Genomic DNA, 17,523 nt, shown 5'->3' with positions numbered 1-17,523 from the left:
AAAAGAAAGGTGGGCAGTCTGAGAGACTTCCTAACAGCAAGAGGGCTGCTAAAGGGTCAAGGATGACACAGAGCTTACTGCTCAGGAGAAAGGACAGGTAGACAAAATTTTCCAGGATCACTCTGATCAGCAGGTTGGGAACTTTCACGATCTTCAGGAACTCCAGCTCCCTGGCTGGCTGCACAGCTCCATGAACCCACAGCTCCGCGATAAGCAGCCTACTGCACCTTTCTCCCGGCCAGCACCACCTGGCTCCCAAACCGACAAACCGTACCCTGGCATTAGGCCGACCAGAGGAAAGCCCTGTCTACAGCAACTACAAATGCAAAGCATAGAGGCTTATACCTGTGTGCTCGGCCCAGTGTTCGGGCAGTGGAGACAGGCACAGCAGCCAGGAAGCAGGAAACATCTCTTTCCTCCCTGCAGGCATCAATAACACTCCCCTATAACCCCCAACATTGCTTCAGGGGCTGAGCAGCTACAGAGAGTACAGCTTCTGAGCACTAGAGGGCGCCAAATACAAATATGAAATGCCAAAGCAACCAGGAACCTGGTTCAAAGTAAAATTATGAATATGAATACAACCCCTGAGAAAGATTAAAATGAAATCAGCCTCATGAATCTGCCTGAAAGGGATTTCAAAATAAAAATCATTAACATGCTCATGGAGGTACAGAAAAATATTCAAGAACTCAGGGAGGAATTCTGGTTGGAGATCCAATCATTATGGAACACAGTATTAGACATGAAACATACAATGCAAAGTTTTAAGAGCAGATTAGATATGGTGGAGGAGATGATAAATGAATTAGAAATTAGAGGAGAGGAATACAAACAAGCTGAGGCACAGAAAGAAAAAAGGATCTCTAAGAGTAAAAGAATATTGAGAGAACTGTGTGACCAATCCAAACGGAATACTATTTGTATTATAGGGGTTCCAGAAGAAGAAGAGAGAAAGGGGATAGAAAGTGTCTTTGAGGAGGTAATTGCTGAAAACTTCCCCAATCTGGGGAAGGAGACAGTCTCTCAGGCCATGGAGGTGCACAGATCTCCCAAAACAAGGGACCCAAGAAACACAACAAGAAGACATATTATAATTAAAATGGCAAAGATAAATGGTAAAGACAGAGGATTAAAACCAGCCAAAGAGAGAAAAAAGATCACATACAAAGGAAAACCCATCAGGCTATCACCAGACTTCTCAACAGAAACCTTACTGGCCAGAAGGGAGCGACATGATGTATTTAATGCAATGAAGCAGAAGGGCCTCAAAACAAGAATACTCTATCTGGAAAGATTATCATTTAAATTTGAAGGAGGGATTAAACAATTTCCAGATAGCAAAAGCTGAGAGAATTTACCTCCCATAAACCATCTCTACAGTGTATTTTGGAGGGACTGCTATAGATGGAAGTATTCCTATGGCTAAATAGCTGTCAACAGAGTAAAGAAAATAAAACCAGAGTAAATAAAACCACTGTAAAGAAAGTAGGCCAATTAATTACTAAGCCGATGCAAAATCAAATCAACTACCCCCAAAGATGGTCAATGGATAGACAAAGAATACAGAATATGATACCTAATATATAAAGAATGGAGGAGGAAGAAAAAGGAGGAAAAAAAAAAGAACCTTTAGATTGTGTTTGTAATAGCATACTAAGTGATTTAACTTGGACTGTTAAACAGTAAGGAAGTCACCCTTGAACCTTTGGTAACCACAGATCTAAAGCCTACAATGGCAGTAAGCGCATACCTCTTGATAATCACCCTAAATGTAAGTGGTCTGAATGCACCAATCAAAAGACATAGAGTCAATGAATGGATAAAGATACAGGACCTGTCTATATGCTGCCTACAAGAGACTCACTTCAAACCCAAAGACATACACAGATTAAAAGTGAAGGGATGGGAAAAGATATTTCATGCAACTAATAGGGAGAAAAAATCAGGAGTTGCAGTACTTGTATCAGACAAATAGACTTCAAAACAAAGAAAGTAACAAGAGACAAAGAAGGACATTACATAATGATAAAGGGGTCAGTCCAACAAGAGGATATAACCATTATAAATACCTATGCACCAAACACAAGAGTACCTACATATGTGAAACAAATACTAACAGAATTAAAGGGGGAAATAGAATGCAATACAATCACTTTAGGAGACTTCAACACACCATTCACTCCAAAGGACAGATCAACCAGACAGGAAATAAGAGACAGAGGCAGTGAAAAACACATCAGAACAGATGCACCTAACACACATCTACAGAACATCCCATCCAATAGCAGCAGAATACACATTCTTCTCAAATGCACATGGAACATTTTCAAGAATAGATCATATAGTAGGCCACAAAAAGACCCTCAGTAAATTCAAAGAGATTGAAATTGTACCAAACAGCTTCTCAGACCACAAAGGTATGAAACTAGAAATAAATTACACAAAGAAAACAGAAAAGCCCACAAACACATGAAGGCTTAACAGCATGCTCCTAAATAATGAATGGATCGATGACCAAATAAAAACAGAGATCAAGCAATATGTGGAGACAAACGACAACAATAACTCAACACCACAAAAATCTGTGGGATACAGTGAAGACTGTGCTAAGAGGGAAGGATATTGCAATACAGGCTTACCTCAGGAAAGAAGAACAGTCTAAACTCACAATTAATGCAACTAGAAAAAGAAGAAGAAATGAGGCCCAAAGTCAGTAGAAGGAGGGACATAATAAAGATTAGAGCAGAAATAAATAAAATTGAGAAGAATAAAACAATAGAAAGAATCAATGAAAGCAGCAGCTGGTTCTTCAAAAAAATTAACAAAATAGATAAACCCCTCACCAGACTTATCAAGAAAAAAAGAGAGTCTACACACACAAACAGTATCAGAAATAGGAAAGGAAAATCAGTACAGACACCACAGAAATACAAAGAATTATTAGAGAATACTATGAAAAACTATATGCTAACAAACTGGATAACCTAGGAGAAATGGACAACTTTCTAGAACAATACAATCTTCCAAAGCTGACCCAGGAAGAAATAGAAAATCTGAACAGACCAATTACCAGCAACAAAATTCAACTAGCAATCAAAGAACTACCTAAGAACAAAATCCCTGGACCAGATGGCTTCAATGCTGAATTTTATCAAACATTTATTGAAGACCTAATACCTATCCTCCTTAAAGTTTTCCAAAAAAGAAGAGGAGGGGGAATGCTTTCAAACTCATTCTATGAGGCCAACAACACTAATACCAAAACCAAGCAAAGACATCGCACACACAAAAAACACTGGAGACCTATATCCCTGATTAACATACATGCAAAAATGCTCAACAAAATACTACCAAATCAAATTCAAAAATACATCAAAAAGATCATTCTTCATGATCAAGTAGGACTTACTCCAGGAATGCAAGGATGGTACAATATTTGAAAATCCGTCAACATCACCCACCACATCAACAAAAAGAAGGACCAAAACCACATGATCATTTCCATAAATGCAGAAAAAGCATTCAACAAAATTCAACATTCATTCATGATAAAAACTCTCAACAAAATGGGTATAGAGGGCAACTACCTCAACATAATATAGGCCATATATGACAAACCCACAGCCAACATGACACTTCACAACAAGAAGCCGCAAGCTTTTCATTTGAGATTGTGAACAAGGCAAGCACGCCCACTCTCCCCACTTTTATTCAGCATAGCTCCGGAGGTCCTAGCCATGGCAATCTGACAACACAAAGAAATAAAAAGCATCCAGAATGATAGGGAAGAAGTTAAACTGTCACTGCTTGCAGATGACATGATATTGTACGTAGAAAACCTGAAAGAATCCACCCAAAAACTAATAGAATAACTGAATTCAGCAATGTTGCACGATACAAAATTAATAAACAGAAATCTGTTGCATTCCTATATACTAATGATGAACTTGCAGAAACACAAATCAAGAAAATAATCCCATTCACAATTACATTAAAAAAATACCTAGGAATAATCCTAACCAAGGAAGTGAAAGACCTATACCCTGAAAACTACAGGACACTCATGAGAGTCATTAAAGAAGATATCAATAAATGGAAATGCATCCCGTGCTCATGGATAGGAAGAATTAATATTGTCAAAATGGCCATCATGCCTAAAGCAATCTACAGATTCAATGCAATCCCTACCAAAATACCAATGGCATTTTTCAGTGAACTAAAGCAAACAGTTATAAAATTCATATGGAACCACAAAAGACCGTGAATAGCCAAAGCAACCCTAAGAAAGAAGAATAAAGCTGGGGGGGATTATGCTCCCTGACTATAAACTCTACTACAAACCCACAGTTATCAAGACAATTTGGTACTGGCACAAGAAGAAACCCATAGATCAAAAGAACAGACTAGAGAGTCCAGATATAAACCCAAACATATATGGTCAATTAATATTTGATAAAGAAGCCATGGACATACAATGGGGAAATGGCAGCCTCTTCAACAACTGGTGTTGGCAAAACTGGACAGCCACATGTAAGAGAATAAAACTGGATTATTGTCTAACCCCATACACAAAAGTAAATTCAAAATGGACCAAAGACCTGAATGTAAGTCATGAAACCATAAAACTCTTAGAAGAAAACATACCCAAAATGTCTTGAATATAAACATGAGCAACTTTTTCCTGAATGCATCTCCTTGGGCAAGGGAAACAAAAGCAAAAATGAACAAATAGGACTACATCAAACTGACAATCTTCTGTACAGCAAAGGACACCATCAGTAGAACAAAAAGGCATTCTATAGTATGGGAGAATATATTCAGAAATGACATGTCTGACAAGGGGTTAACATCGAAAATATATAAAGAACTCACATGCCTCAACACCCAAAAAGCAAACAACTGATTAAAAAATGGGCAGAAGATCTGAACAGACACTTCTCCAATGAAGAAATTTAGATGGCCAACAGGCATATGAGAAGATGTGCCACACTGCTACTTATCAGGGAAATGCAAATTAAAACCACAGTGAGATAACACCTCACACCAGTTAGGATGGCCAACATCAAAAAGACAAGGAACAACAAATGCTGGTGAAGATGCAGGGGAAGGAGACCCTCCTACGCTGCTGGTGGGAATTTAAATCAGTTCAACCATTGTGGAAAGCAATATGGAGGTTCCTCAAAAAATTAAAAATAGAAATACCATTTGACCCAGGAATTCCACTCCTAGGAATTTACCCAAAGAAACCAAGTTCTCAGATTCAAAAAGACATATGCACCCCTATGTTTACTACAGCACTTTTTATGATAGTCAAGATATGGAAGCATCCTAAGTGTCCATCAGTAGATGAATGGATAAAGATGTGGTACATATACACAATGGAATACTGTTCAGCCATAAGAAGAAAACAAATCCTACCATTTGCAACACCATGGATGGAGGTAGAGGGTATTATGCTCAGTGAAATAAGCCAGGCAGAGAAAGACAAGTAACAAATGATTTCCCTCCTTTGTGGAGAATAACAAGGAAGCGAAACAAAGGAGGAACAAAACAGCAGCAGACTCACAGACTCCAAAAAGGGACTAGCAGTTACCAAAGGGGAGGGATAGGGGAGGGATGTGAGAGGGTGGGTGCGGAGGGAGGGAGAAGGGGATTGAGGGGTATTAGGATTAGTACATGGTGTGGCTGGGGCATCATGGGGAAGACAGTGTAGTACAGTGAAGACAAGTAGTGACTCTGGCATCTTTATTTTTAATTACTTTTTTATTAAGGTATTATTGATATACACTCTTGTGAAGGTTTCACATGAAAAAACAATGTGATTACTACATTTAGCCATATTATCAAGTCCCCACCCATACATACCCCAATGCAGTCACTGTCCATCAGTGCAGCAAGATGCCACACTGTGGCAGTGACTTAAGGTAACCCAGTGGTGTCTATCTCGTGGTGTTCAGCGCCTCTGTGATCCCCTCCCCTTGAATGTGGCAGAAATTCTGACTTGCTTCTAACCAACAGAATATGGGAAAGGTGACAGGATATATGGAATTATGTGTACATGATCACATTATAAGATTGAAGCACACCACATCTTGCTGGAGTTTCCATTTCCCTAGCTAGTTTGAGCCTTGAAATTAGCTATGTTGCTGAGTCCCGTGTGACCAAGAACTGTGGGCAGCTCTAGGAGCTGAAAGCAGTCTCCAGCCAATAGCCAAGAAGAAACAGCAGCCATCAGCCCGCAGCTGCCAGGAACTGAAGTCTTCCAACAACCTGAGTGCACTCAGAAGCGGATCCTTCCCCAGTCAAGTCCCAAATGACACAGTGACTACAGCCTAGTGAGACCCTAAGCAAAGGAGCCAGAGAAGCTGAGCCCAGACTCCTCACCTACTGGAACTGTCATATAATAAATGTGTGTTGGTTCAAGCCACTAAGTTTGTGGGAATATTGTTAGGCAGCAATAGATAATAAATCAGACATATGAAATCATTTGGAAGAAAATATACTGAAATGATGGTAGTGGTTACATGTGGGTATTGGGATTAGGGGTATCCTCCTAAGGAGGATATAGCCTCCAATATGCTTATGATACTTACATAACAATAGAAAGTTTTAAAGGAGTCACCAGGAGAAAAACTACTTGCCACATCTAAACCGCCCACACACCCAGGGTACTGGGTCACCCGCTGCACAGAAGCCACAGAGACTAAACCTCCAGTGCAGCTTTACCTGCAGGAGAGTGAATGTCGTCCTCAAACACCTTCTCCATCTCAGCCAGGTGCAGATGGGTAAACAGCTGGGACTCTTCTTGGAACTCAGACTTCTGGCTAAGAATGACGGATGGTGTCCGGGAGCTAAGAACCTCCTTGCACTCCTGGTGGTGGACATGTAGAACAAATATGACTACAAGAACCAGGGACTGAGAGGGTTGGTTTCCTGAACTGAACATTTTACAGCACATCTTACTAAAAGAGAGACTCTTTGGGGAAGGTCAGAGCATGTTGTATTATAGAGCGTTGCTTACTGATGCAAACACGTAAGTCTTTATCACTTTTAGACCTGGAAAGACGAAGGAAGATCTAAACTGCTTCTCCTTCCTTTGGAGAGTTAACTCCTCTTCCCATTTAACAGAAGTCACAACTGAGGCTCAGCCAGGTTAGTGGACACGGCTAAAGTCCCACCTCACACTTAAAAGGACTCTAATTTATAAGGTGCTTCAGTTCAGTAACTATATTTTTTCAGATCTCCAGTGCTCAGAATTCAAGACCCCAAAGAATCCAGCTTCATCTTCCCAGCCAGGTTGATTTCATCCTGACCAGCCCAGATACCCCTGGGTCAGATCTGATCATCTGTGCACCCACCAAAGCTCACACAGACCCCCCCCCAGCACCCCCGTCAGGGGCTCTCTGCTTCCTCCTCCTGCTCACCGCCCCCCATCCCCCATGTAGCCTTCCCACCCCTCCAGCCCTCAGCAATGTCTCCACAGCCCCGACACCTGACTTAGCACAATGCTTTAAGTCACTAAAAGCTCAGGTCTTCAAAGGCTGCCTCCCTCAAAAGACTCCAGGGGTGGACGATGGGATAACCACTGAGTGTTGCTCACTCTTCCACCCCAACTCCACCAAAGGAGAAAATGTGCTCAGCTTCCCATGAACACTCATTCATTCCCTCATGGTCTATACACACTTGCTGAGCACCAGGCACTGTGGACACAGCAGTGAACAGAGCGGAGCCCTGCCTTCATGGAGCCCAACAGATGAGCTAATTAGTGGTCTCATCATCCATGTGGGCCCCTGGGCTTAGAAATCTCAGCACCATCTGTTTCTCTTCCCTCTTCCCCCTACGCATTCCTACTGCCGCTCCTATTGATTCTGTGATCCATCTCTCATGTCTAAAACCTCCTCTCCCAAATCCCTGCCCTACTCCAAACCCTGGCCTGCTGCTGGGACAAGCATAATGACCTCCCCTAACTGGGACAAGAGTTTGGCCTTCCCTTCCATCCACCTCCCAACACTGGCACCAGCCCTCTTTCTGAAAGGCAAATCTGATTACCCTGGCTCTGACACATTCCAGGGGATCCCTGCACCCCACCTCCTGAGCTAGGCATGCAAAGCCCTTTGCTACACAGCCCTGGCATGTCTTTCTAGTTGCAATGCACACACCACGGCCCATGGACAACAGCTGCTCTCCACCATCCTGGACACAGCAAACATTCCACTTTACTCACGTTGTTCCCCCTAATACAGACCATCTCCCCCAGAGGTGAACTCCTACCCATTCTTCAAAGTCTAGCTCATATGGCACCTCCTTCAAGGAGCTTTTCCATTAAGTTTCAGGTGAGAGTCCTCACTATCACCTCCATGCTCCCAAACTCTTTGTTTCTATCTGCCACACATACATACTTGTGCATGTCTGTCCATACGTGTAGACAGCAAGATGTGATGGGAAACCCATGCTGCTGAGTCCCAGAGCTCCGGGTTAGAATTCAGCCTGGCTCTCAACTTCCTAGCTAATTCATCTTGAGCATATCACATCACTTGTCTGAGCCACAAGTTTGCTCATCTGCAAAACAAAATCCACAGTACTCACCTTGCAGGGTTGTGGTGAGCCCTAGATGACACCCGAACACAGGTGAAGCCCCAGCAAACTGGAGTTGCACCATAAATGATACCTCCTGGGAAGCTCCCAGCCTCAGAGAGAACTCTCTGAAGGCAATGGCATGTTTATCTTAATTTAAATCCTAATTTAATTTATACTAATTATCTCTATATTCAGCAGCCCCAAGCATGTCATAGACACTAGATACTTATCTGGCTGGATGGTAATTTGTACAGCCCACCCCACCATTATCACAACTTGGCTGGATGAATTAAGTATAGTCCATGTAGAGACTGCAAATTGGTAGCCTCAGACTCATTGCATTTGGCCGATGCAGTGTTTTAAAAGGAAAAACCAGCCTGCTGCATGGCACACTTAAGTTACCTACATGGTGTGGTAAACATGGCAATATGCAACCCCTGGCACAGAGACTGAGAGCCAATAGACTTCTATGCTGATGAGCGATTGGGTAGCTCTAGAATGTTTCCTCCTGTCATCAACTCAGACAATTTTCTTACCTTTTGAGGTTGAGGGCTCTCTCTCAAGTCCTCAGAAGACACTGGTTTTGACCTAGAATAGGGAATCATAGTTGTTTTAACTCCAGTTTTGTAAGGATCATGTGGGAGGCTTACCTAGCCCGGTCACAAGGGGGTGGAAAAGAAGTCAGGGTCAAGGTGGGGGTGGGGAGTGCCACCACATACCCATGGACACCCAGAATGCATTTGATGAGCATCCCCTTTCCCCAGGGGCTTCACCAGCAGGGAGCTTTTTCCAACCTCACACCTGTGAGACTCCTTTCCCCTGATGGATTGAAGGTGTCCTGCTGAAGCCCTGAGGCTTCTCCAGTTACTATACTCCTGGCTTAATGCCAGAGGCTTCCTAAAAGACCACAGGTTTTACAGAATTAGAAGCAGCTTTGAGGCCATGTGGTAGTCCAACTATATTCAGATTAGGAAAACAAGGTCCCGGGGCAGGCACGTATCCAAAAGTTTTAAACACATGCTGTACGATGGGGCAGGACAGTACAAACATCCTCACCTGCCCTCCAATACCCCTGGGGACAGGAGTGATTTGGGAGAGCTGGCAGAACCCTGCTCACAGCAGCGGGAGAGGTCCATGCCGCAGAGCTCTGCTCTAGGGAGGGCATGCTCCTAGGACAGTGGCACCTCCATATGAGAAGGAAGACAGGATCTGGTTAGTATTATTGGAGTGTCCATGCACCTCCTCAGCGAGTCCCACCAGCAAGCATGGAGAGGGCACTCTAGGATGGCAGGGGACGGCCAGGAAAGAGTCAAGCCCAGACACGCTCAGGGGACAGAGCGAATGAGCCAGCTGGGCTTGACACAGAGCTCCCGGCAGCGGGGGAAGGCCTAGTGAGAGAGAAGAGGGAAAAGAGAAGTGGAAGCAGAATGGAGAATCTTATCTTTCACCAGGGAGTCTGAGCAGGCTGAAGGGCCTCATGAAATGCCTCAGTGCAAGATGCAGACAGGAGGAGGAGGAGGGCTGACGAGGGCCAAGAGCGTCCAACCTAGCAGTGCCCCGGCGCAGCTCCGGTGCGAGGGCCAAAGGAGAGAGCAGGGCCGCAGGAAAGGAGATTCGGGAGCAAGAACCAGGGCAACCCTGGGAAACGCTGGAAACATTCCCAGAGAAGGGAGCAGAGAGGGAAAGCGGCCTGACGCCTGCGATGCAGGGCTGTCCAATTAGAAACAAAGTGCAAATACCTGGAAATATGGGGAGTGAAACTTGAGGATTGGCTACAGTTTAGGGGATAGAAGAGGAGGAGGTACATACAAGACAGGAGTCACTGAGGAGGGCTGGCTGTCGGGGTGGGCGCCGATGGTAAGAAGAGGGCCACTAAGGTCAGTAGTTAAAGACCACCACTGAAAGAACCTGAAATGAATGTGTAAGTCCATCTCTGTTAATATGTGCATGTGTATGTTGGCACATGCATAGAAAGAGAGCTTGGAAAAATATACTCCAAATGTAATGGAAGTTATCTTTGGCAGGCAAGATTATGGAGGTGTTTCCATAGTCTAAATCATGCATTTCTCTATTTTTCATTCAAAAAGATTCATGGCATTCATTAGGATTTATTTCAGTGGAATGGGTAGAGTGGTGGGTAGTGACTTAAACTGCTCATCTATGAAGACCATCTATGAAGACTAGAAGAATCATTGCGATAGCATTGTTCATAGAGGCAAAAATGAATGGCTATCAGAATAGGAACGGCTGAATTAATACACCTGCACTCAAACATCACCAAAGCACTCAAGGGGGGGAATCTGACTTCAGCAATTAGGAGGGATTTCCATGAAGTACTAATAATTAAGGAAAGATACAGCAAAGGGTACACACAACGATGCCAGTTTTTACAGAAGTGACAGGTACGTGTTCATACATATAAGAACACGTGTGTATGTATATACACACACATTTGCAAATAGGACTACCTTTAATAATTATGGGCTGAGGGCAAGAGAACAAATATAGGTCCACATCAGTAAGTCTGCTTATTTTAAATGTTTATAAATCTAGTTAATATACTACTACATAAAATTCATTCTATTCTCTATAAACATGAGCAGCTTTTTTCCTGAACACATCTTCTCAGGCAAGGGAAACAAAAGCAAAAATGAACAAACGGGACTGCATCAAACTAAAAAATTTCTGTACGGCAAAGGACACCATCAGTAGAACAATAAGGCATCCTACAGTATGGGAGAATATATCTGTAAACGCCTTATCCCATAAGGGGTTAACATCCAAAATATATAAAGAGCTCACACACCTCAACACCCAAAAAACAATAACCCAATTAAAAAATGGGCGAAGCTGGGCATCAATCTGCAAAGAAGTAAAAAGCTAACCTTTTCAAAGAATATTGCTTCTCTCTCACTTACCAACTTTACATTTCCCTGTATGGCCCCAGAAGATGGCTGGTTAGCCATAGATGGGTAAGATTGCTCAGGGGAGGAACAACCTAAGACAGGCACAGTCGCAGGGGGACCATCAGGTGAGAAATTGGGGATCAACAGAGGTGAGGCTTAGAACCTCACCCCCATTTTGAGAGAAATCTTCTGCATCCGTGGATGTTTTGTTGCCCTTGTCTAGCTTGGATTAATACTTAGTCTATAGGCACAGACCTGACCATCTACATTTGCCCTCTTACAGCACAAAATTATGTTTTCTACCTTTATCTTGCATCTACCTACCACTTCAGCATTTTATTAAAACAAAAAACTAAGGGAGAAATGTGGGATTCACATATAAATCAAGTATAAAAATCAAATGAATAATCATATCTGACTTGATTGTTTATAGTTCATGATACGTGATCAAAACTGAACATTTCTGTGATATAACTGCCCTTGCATTGTTCACCATGTAAGAACTTATTCACTATGTAAGAACTTGTTCACCATGTAAGAACTTGTTCGTTATGCTTCAGAAGATTGGAGACTGTTGAGAATTAGGCTTGGGGTTGATTAATGACTGTGCATTGAGTCCCCTATACAGAATTTAATTATTGTTAACAACCATTTGATCAATAAATATGAGAGATAGCTTCTCAAAAAAAAAAATGAGTGGAGGACCTAAACAGACACTTCCCCAAAGAAGAAATAAAAATGGCCAACAGGCACATGAAAAGATGCTCCACTTCACTAATCATAATAGAGATAAAAAAAAAAACCAAAACTGGTTCTCTGAAAAAAAAATCATTCAAACTGATAAATCTCTAGCTAAGTTAACCAAGACAAAAAGAGAACACAAATTACAAGTTTTAGAAATGAAGGAGGGATCATTTTTACTGAAGAATGGACATTGAAAGGATAATAAAGGAATTTTGTGATCAGCTTTATGTTCACAAATTTGATAACAGATGAAATGGACCAATTCTTTCGAAGACACAAACTACCAAAACTCACAAAAGGAAAAATAAATCATCTAAATAGGCCTATATCTATTAAATCAAATCAATAATTAATAATCTTGTATTAGTCATTGATCGTTTCAATGACTAATTCTAACAAACATTTAAGGAATAAATGATACCAATCTCTTCCAGAAAACAGAAGCAGAGCGGTCACTTCCTAACTCATTCTGAGGCCTGTGTTACCCTAATACTAAAACATCAGATTAAGTCATTTATAAGAAAGTATATTACAGACCTTTCATAAGTGTAGATGCAAAAATCCTAAAAAATATCTGCAAATCAAATCCAGCAATGTATAAAAAGAATTATGTGCCATGACCAAGTAAGATTTATTCTAGGTATGAAAATCTGGTTCAATGCTCAAAATCAATTGATGTAATTCATCACATCAACAGGCTAAAGGAGAAAAATATATGATCATATCAATAGATGCAGAAAAAGCATTTGACACAACCCAACAACCATGATAAAATTCTCAGTGACCTAGGAATAATAGGGGATATTCTCAAATTTATTGATAAAGGGCATTTACAATAAACCTACAGTTAGCATCACACTTCATGGTGAGAAACTGGATGCTTTTCCCCTAAGACCAGAAACAAGTAAAGGATGCCCCCTCTCCTCACTCATATTCAACACTGTACTGAAGTCCTAGGTGATGCAGTAAGAACAGGAAAGATATACAGATTAGGAAGAAAGAAATAAAACTATCTTTATGCACAGATGATATGATTTCCTATGTATAAAATCCCAAACACTTGAAAACTCCTGGAACTAATACATGATTATACCAAGGTCATAGGATATAGTTAATATGTAAAAGTTAATTGCTTTCCTGTATGCCAGCAATGAACAGTTGGAATTTGAAATTAGAGACACAATAGTGTTTACATTAGCACCAAAAACAATGAAATACTTAGGCACAAGGTAACAAAGTATGTATGGGATCTACATAAGGAAAATTATAAAACTGATGAAAAATATCAAAGAAGATATAAATAAGTGGAGAGACAGTCCATGTACAGGATAGGAAGACTCAATATTTTCAAGATATCAGTTCTATCCAGTTCGATCTATAAATTTAACACAATCCCAATCAAAACCCCAGTAAGACTTTTTTCATGGGTATTGACAAACTGATTCTAAGTGTGTATAAGAAGGCAAAAGACCCAGAATGGTCAACATAATACTGAAGAAAAAGAATAAAGTGAGAAAAGTGGCACCACCTGACTTGCCATAGAAACTATAGTAATCAAGGCAGCATGGTATTCATGAAAGAATAGACAGATTCACTGATGGAACAGAATACAGAGCCCAGAAACAGACCCACACAAATACAGACAACTGATTTTTGACAAGGAGCAAAGGCAATTCAATGGAGAAAATCTTTTTAACAAATGGTGCTAGGACAATTGGACATAAAACTTACGGAAGATAACATAACAGTAAATTTAAGTGACCTTGAGTTTGGTGATGAATTTTTTAATTCAACACTAAAAGCACAATCCATAGAAGAAAAAATGAATTCCTTTGAACTTCATTAAAAGTAAAAACTTGTGGTCTGTGAAAGAATGTTAGGAGATTGAAAAGGTAAGCCGCTTCTCCAGACTGGGTAGAGTGCAAAAGCAATAAGGAACCTACTAAAAGTTGGCCTGCTTTTTATATTTGCTAACCAAAGTCAACGATTACATTGCCTTCCCCCACCCCTCCACCCCCAGAAAACTCCTTTGTTGGTCTATATTCTACAGAATCACTGTCGTTACTGTTACCCTTTAATATGACATGAGCACATTTTAAAACTGTCCTGTAATAAACACTATGTTCTACATAGAACCTAATTCAGGGAATTTCATTATACACTTGGCTCCCAACACACCCAGACTCAAGTACAGGCATCTGTTTCAAGTCTGTCAACAACTTGGAATGGTTCAACTCAGCCTCAGACACGGTTGGTACTTCACCCCATGCCCCACAGGCCTGCATTTAAACAGCAAATGTGAGATAAGCGGTGACTGCATGGAGTGTGAAGGGCAGGAACAGCATGTGAGTGACTGCCCTGTCCTTCCATGTGCAACTCCCACTCTGAGTCTCCCAGATTCACTCTTTTGCAAGTGTTTTCTAATGGGGTGTTTTCCTTTTGGGGGAAAAATGTGACTTTAAAGTATTAGTTCATTACTGTTTCTTAATACTGTAATATTGCATTGGTTTAGTTCGTTATTTTTCCCTGCCACAATTATTTATATGCAAAGTTCAATAAAAGAAAATTGCCACTATCTGCATTTCTTTTCTGGCCATTCTTATTATTCATTTTATTTTGTGATTATTAATGTCAATAAGTATGTTGCATGGGTGAGGTGGGGGAGGGAAAAATGGCTGCTGCATGAAGGTGAACTCCGTGCCAGGTGCCGGACTGTGTTCAGCCCTGACCTCACTGGAAACTTCACACTGACCCTGTGATAAGAGCTTTGGTAGCTCATTTTACAGGTGCAGAAACTGAGACTCAGTGAAGAGAAAATGAACCCAGGATTACAGTTAATAAGTGGCAGAAGGGACTCAAACTCAGGGCTGGCCTGAATGCAAAGTGCATTTCTGAAATGCCAGCAAGTGTGGAGACCGTGCCAGAGCAAGGCACAGGAATGTGGGCTGGGCTGCTCAGGGCTTCCTGGAGTATGCAGTGCTGCAAGGGACTGCCCATGGCAGAGGGCAGTGAGGCCTGAGGACCATGTGAGGAGTCAGGGAATGGGGGTCCAGCCTGAGCCCTGTCACTCGCTGGCTATACAGCTTTAGACAAGTCCTTTCCCTCCTGGGGACTTATGTTCCTTCACTGGGGTTTTCAAAGGCCCAGGATTCCACAATCAAGTAAAGAAAGGTCTGGGCAGTGGCTGTGGCTGGTGAGCAAGCATAACCTTCCCCTTCCCCACGTCTAAGAACTTAACCCCCAAATCCCACAGGGGCGGTTAGGAGCCCAGCCTCTGGCTGGAATCCAGATGGGGTCCACTCCTCCTTCCTAGATGAATGACCTTGGACATGCCCCTTGTCACTGATCTCAATGTGCTAAACCATAAAATAGTATCATGATATTTACCTCAAAGGGTGGTAGTTAGAATGAAACAAAACAACAAGAGCTCATGAACTGGGCACTTCTTATGTACCAACACTGTTCTAAGGGTTTACATTGCTTTTCCAGATTGGAACCCTAACTACCACTTAAAGTAACTTCTAAAATAATGGCACATGGAAATAGGTTGGCATGTACAGAAAGCTGTCACCAGTCAGCCATACCAATTACAAGTAAAAATTGCCAAATTCATCCGAAGAAAGTTTAAACTCTGAATGTGAAGAATGTTAATAAAAATCACCAAAGGAGACCATGATATGCAATTTTATAAATGAAAACAAACTATTGTCAGCTTCCTAAAGGACACACTGGAGATGCTTTTTCACCAAAAGCTGTTATAAAATATATTTTCCTTTAAAAAAATCATCTTAATCGATGGCGTCAAGAAGCAAGTAAACCCAACAGAACAGTCAAGATTAGTTTGGTTGTGAGCAACAGAAAACACAAGTCAAACTGCCTTAAGTGAAAAGGTGTGATTTGCCCAAGGTCATACCTCTGCTATCAGCTCATTAACTGTCCCATAGGAAATAGTAACTCCACCGTAACTAGTTCTGACACACTGGTCCCTCCCCCACATCTTAATGTTTCTGGAATGAGGATGTGCCCCACAATTGATGTCCAAGGAACATGCCTAAAGGGAGGCATTGGCTTCAGGCTCAGCAGAGTTGGAGAGATTAAGCTACGGCAGCAGGCCCTCAGCTCTCGGCCCCCAGCTCCATCGTGTTTCCGACAGCCCCACTCCCAGTAGAGGCAGGACGGCTGTCAGCAGCTCCAGCTGCCAACCCTCCCAGGTTTTATGCTTCCACTCCTAAACTGGCCTGCTGTTGGCTGGAATTGGGTCACATGACTACCACTTGGACAGCTCCATGGAGGCTCAGGGAATGGAATGCAGGCCTTTGTCCCCAGGTCACCCTCCTCCCGTTGGAGTCCACGGTATAGTCAACTTCATCCACTGTACCTGGCTGAGGTGGAGAAGGGAGGCATCCCCTGAGAAAACTTGTGGCTGCTACCCTAAGAAGGTGAAGTGCATGCTGGGTGGCCCCCAAGTAACAGCCATCCGTTAAGATAATAACGGGGGAAACAAGGACGATTTAGGGAAGGGAACTCTACTGGATCATCCACCAGGCAGCTCAGGTGACCCCACAAGGGAAGCATCATTGTTAAGAGCACCCGACAGCGAGAAGAGTCCTGGATGATCCCTGGTGTGGCAGGAGTGGGAAACTAGAGGCGCAGAGAGGGAGAGTGACGCCTTTGCAGTAGCCCGCAGGTGGCAATGAAACCGGAACACAAATCTCAGATATTTAGCTCCCATCCAGCGCTCCCAGCTGGCCTTGTAAGGGCCAAAGAGGCCCTCAGAAGGGGGACGCCAGCTGGTTAGTCACTCTTGGAGGAGAAGCCCATCAGCAACCCCCAAAGGAAAGGGATTTCTTCCCAAGAGCTGTAGTGGTGTCTTTAGCAAGTCTCTAGCCCACACCTGCCCCCACTGCACTGGGGTCTCCCAGTCTGTCTCAGGTGGGAGACAAGTAATAAGTGTCCTAGATTCCTACAGGCCTACCCAGTCACTGGGGGCCCCAGTCTAAGGCCTTAATCTTACGTAAAACGCAGTAAATTTTACGTAATTTACTGGCCAGCGCTTCTAACCTGCTCCAGCTGCCCCATCCATACCTTTTGGAGATGCTGGAGCTGTCACCACCTGGCCAGGCTGGGCTTTCCTGTCTTCCGTGACGCTGGATCTTCACTCAACCAGATGCTAAGAAACCCACAGTGTTTTTACACCTTGTGTTCAAAGCCCAGAACAGCGCAGGCGTGAACCCACCAGCGGGGCTGTCTCTGAAGTCTCTGGGGGAGGGGCTTGGGTGCTGCAATCTGATTG

The 17,523-nt window shown here is 42.6% G+C and overlaps 2 protein-coding genes across 13 annotated transcripts in view; one reads left to right on the top strand and one right to left on the bottom strand.

The window, feature by feature from the left end:
* Window positions 1–17,523, top strand: part of LOC140849500 (syntenin-2-like) — a 115,344-nt gene that overhangs the window by 69,648 nt on the left and 28,173 nt on the right. The gene's annotated exons all lie outside the window — the stretch shown is intronic.
* The window catches only part of LOC140849511 (EF-hand calcium-binding domain-containing protein 8-like), a 34,213-nt gene that overhangs the window by 1,901 nt on the left and 14,789 nt on the right, over window positions 1–17,523 (bottom strand). For 5 of the 12 annotated variants that reach the window (XR_012131448.1, XR_012131450.1, XM_073236808.1 and 2 more), the window contains 2 exons: window positions 9,117–9,168; window positions 6,730–6,874 (listed from right to left, as the gene is read on the bottom strand). Coding sequence is in view for 5 of the 12 variants with exons in the window: in XM_073236808.1 (XP_073092909.1) it covers window positions 6,730–6,874; window positions 9,117–9,168 (197 nt within the window). In the remaining 7 variants the exon portion in view is untranslated. The other 7 variants (XM_073236805.1, XM_073236806.1, XR_012131451.1 and 4 more) reach the window with 6 other exon arrangements.

This window comes from Manis javanica, chromosome 5 (assembly GCF_040802235.1).
Source record: "Manis javanica isolate MJ-LG chromosome 5, MJ_LKY, whole genome shotgun sequence".
NCBI classification, from domain to species: Eukaryota; Metazoa; Chordata; class Mammalia; order Pholidota; family Manidae; genus Manis; species Manis javanica.
This window is presented reverse-complemented; position numbering and strand designations above follow the sequence as displayed.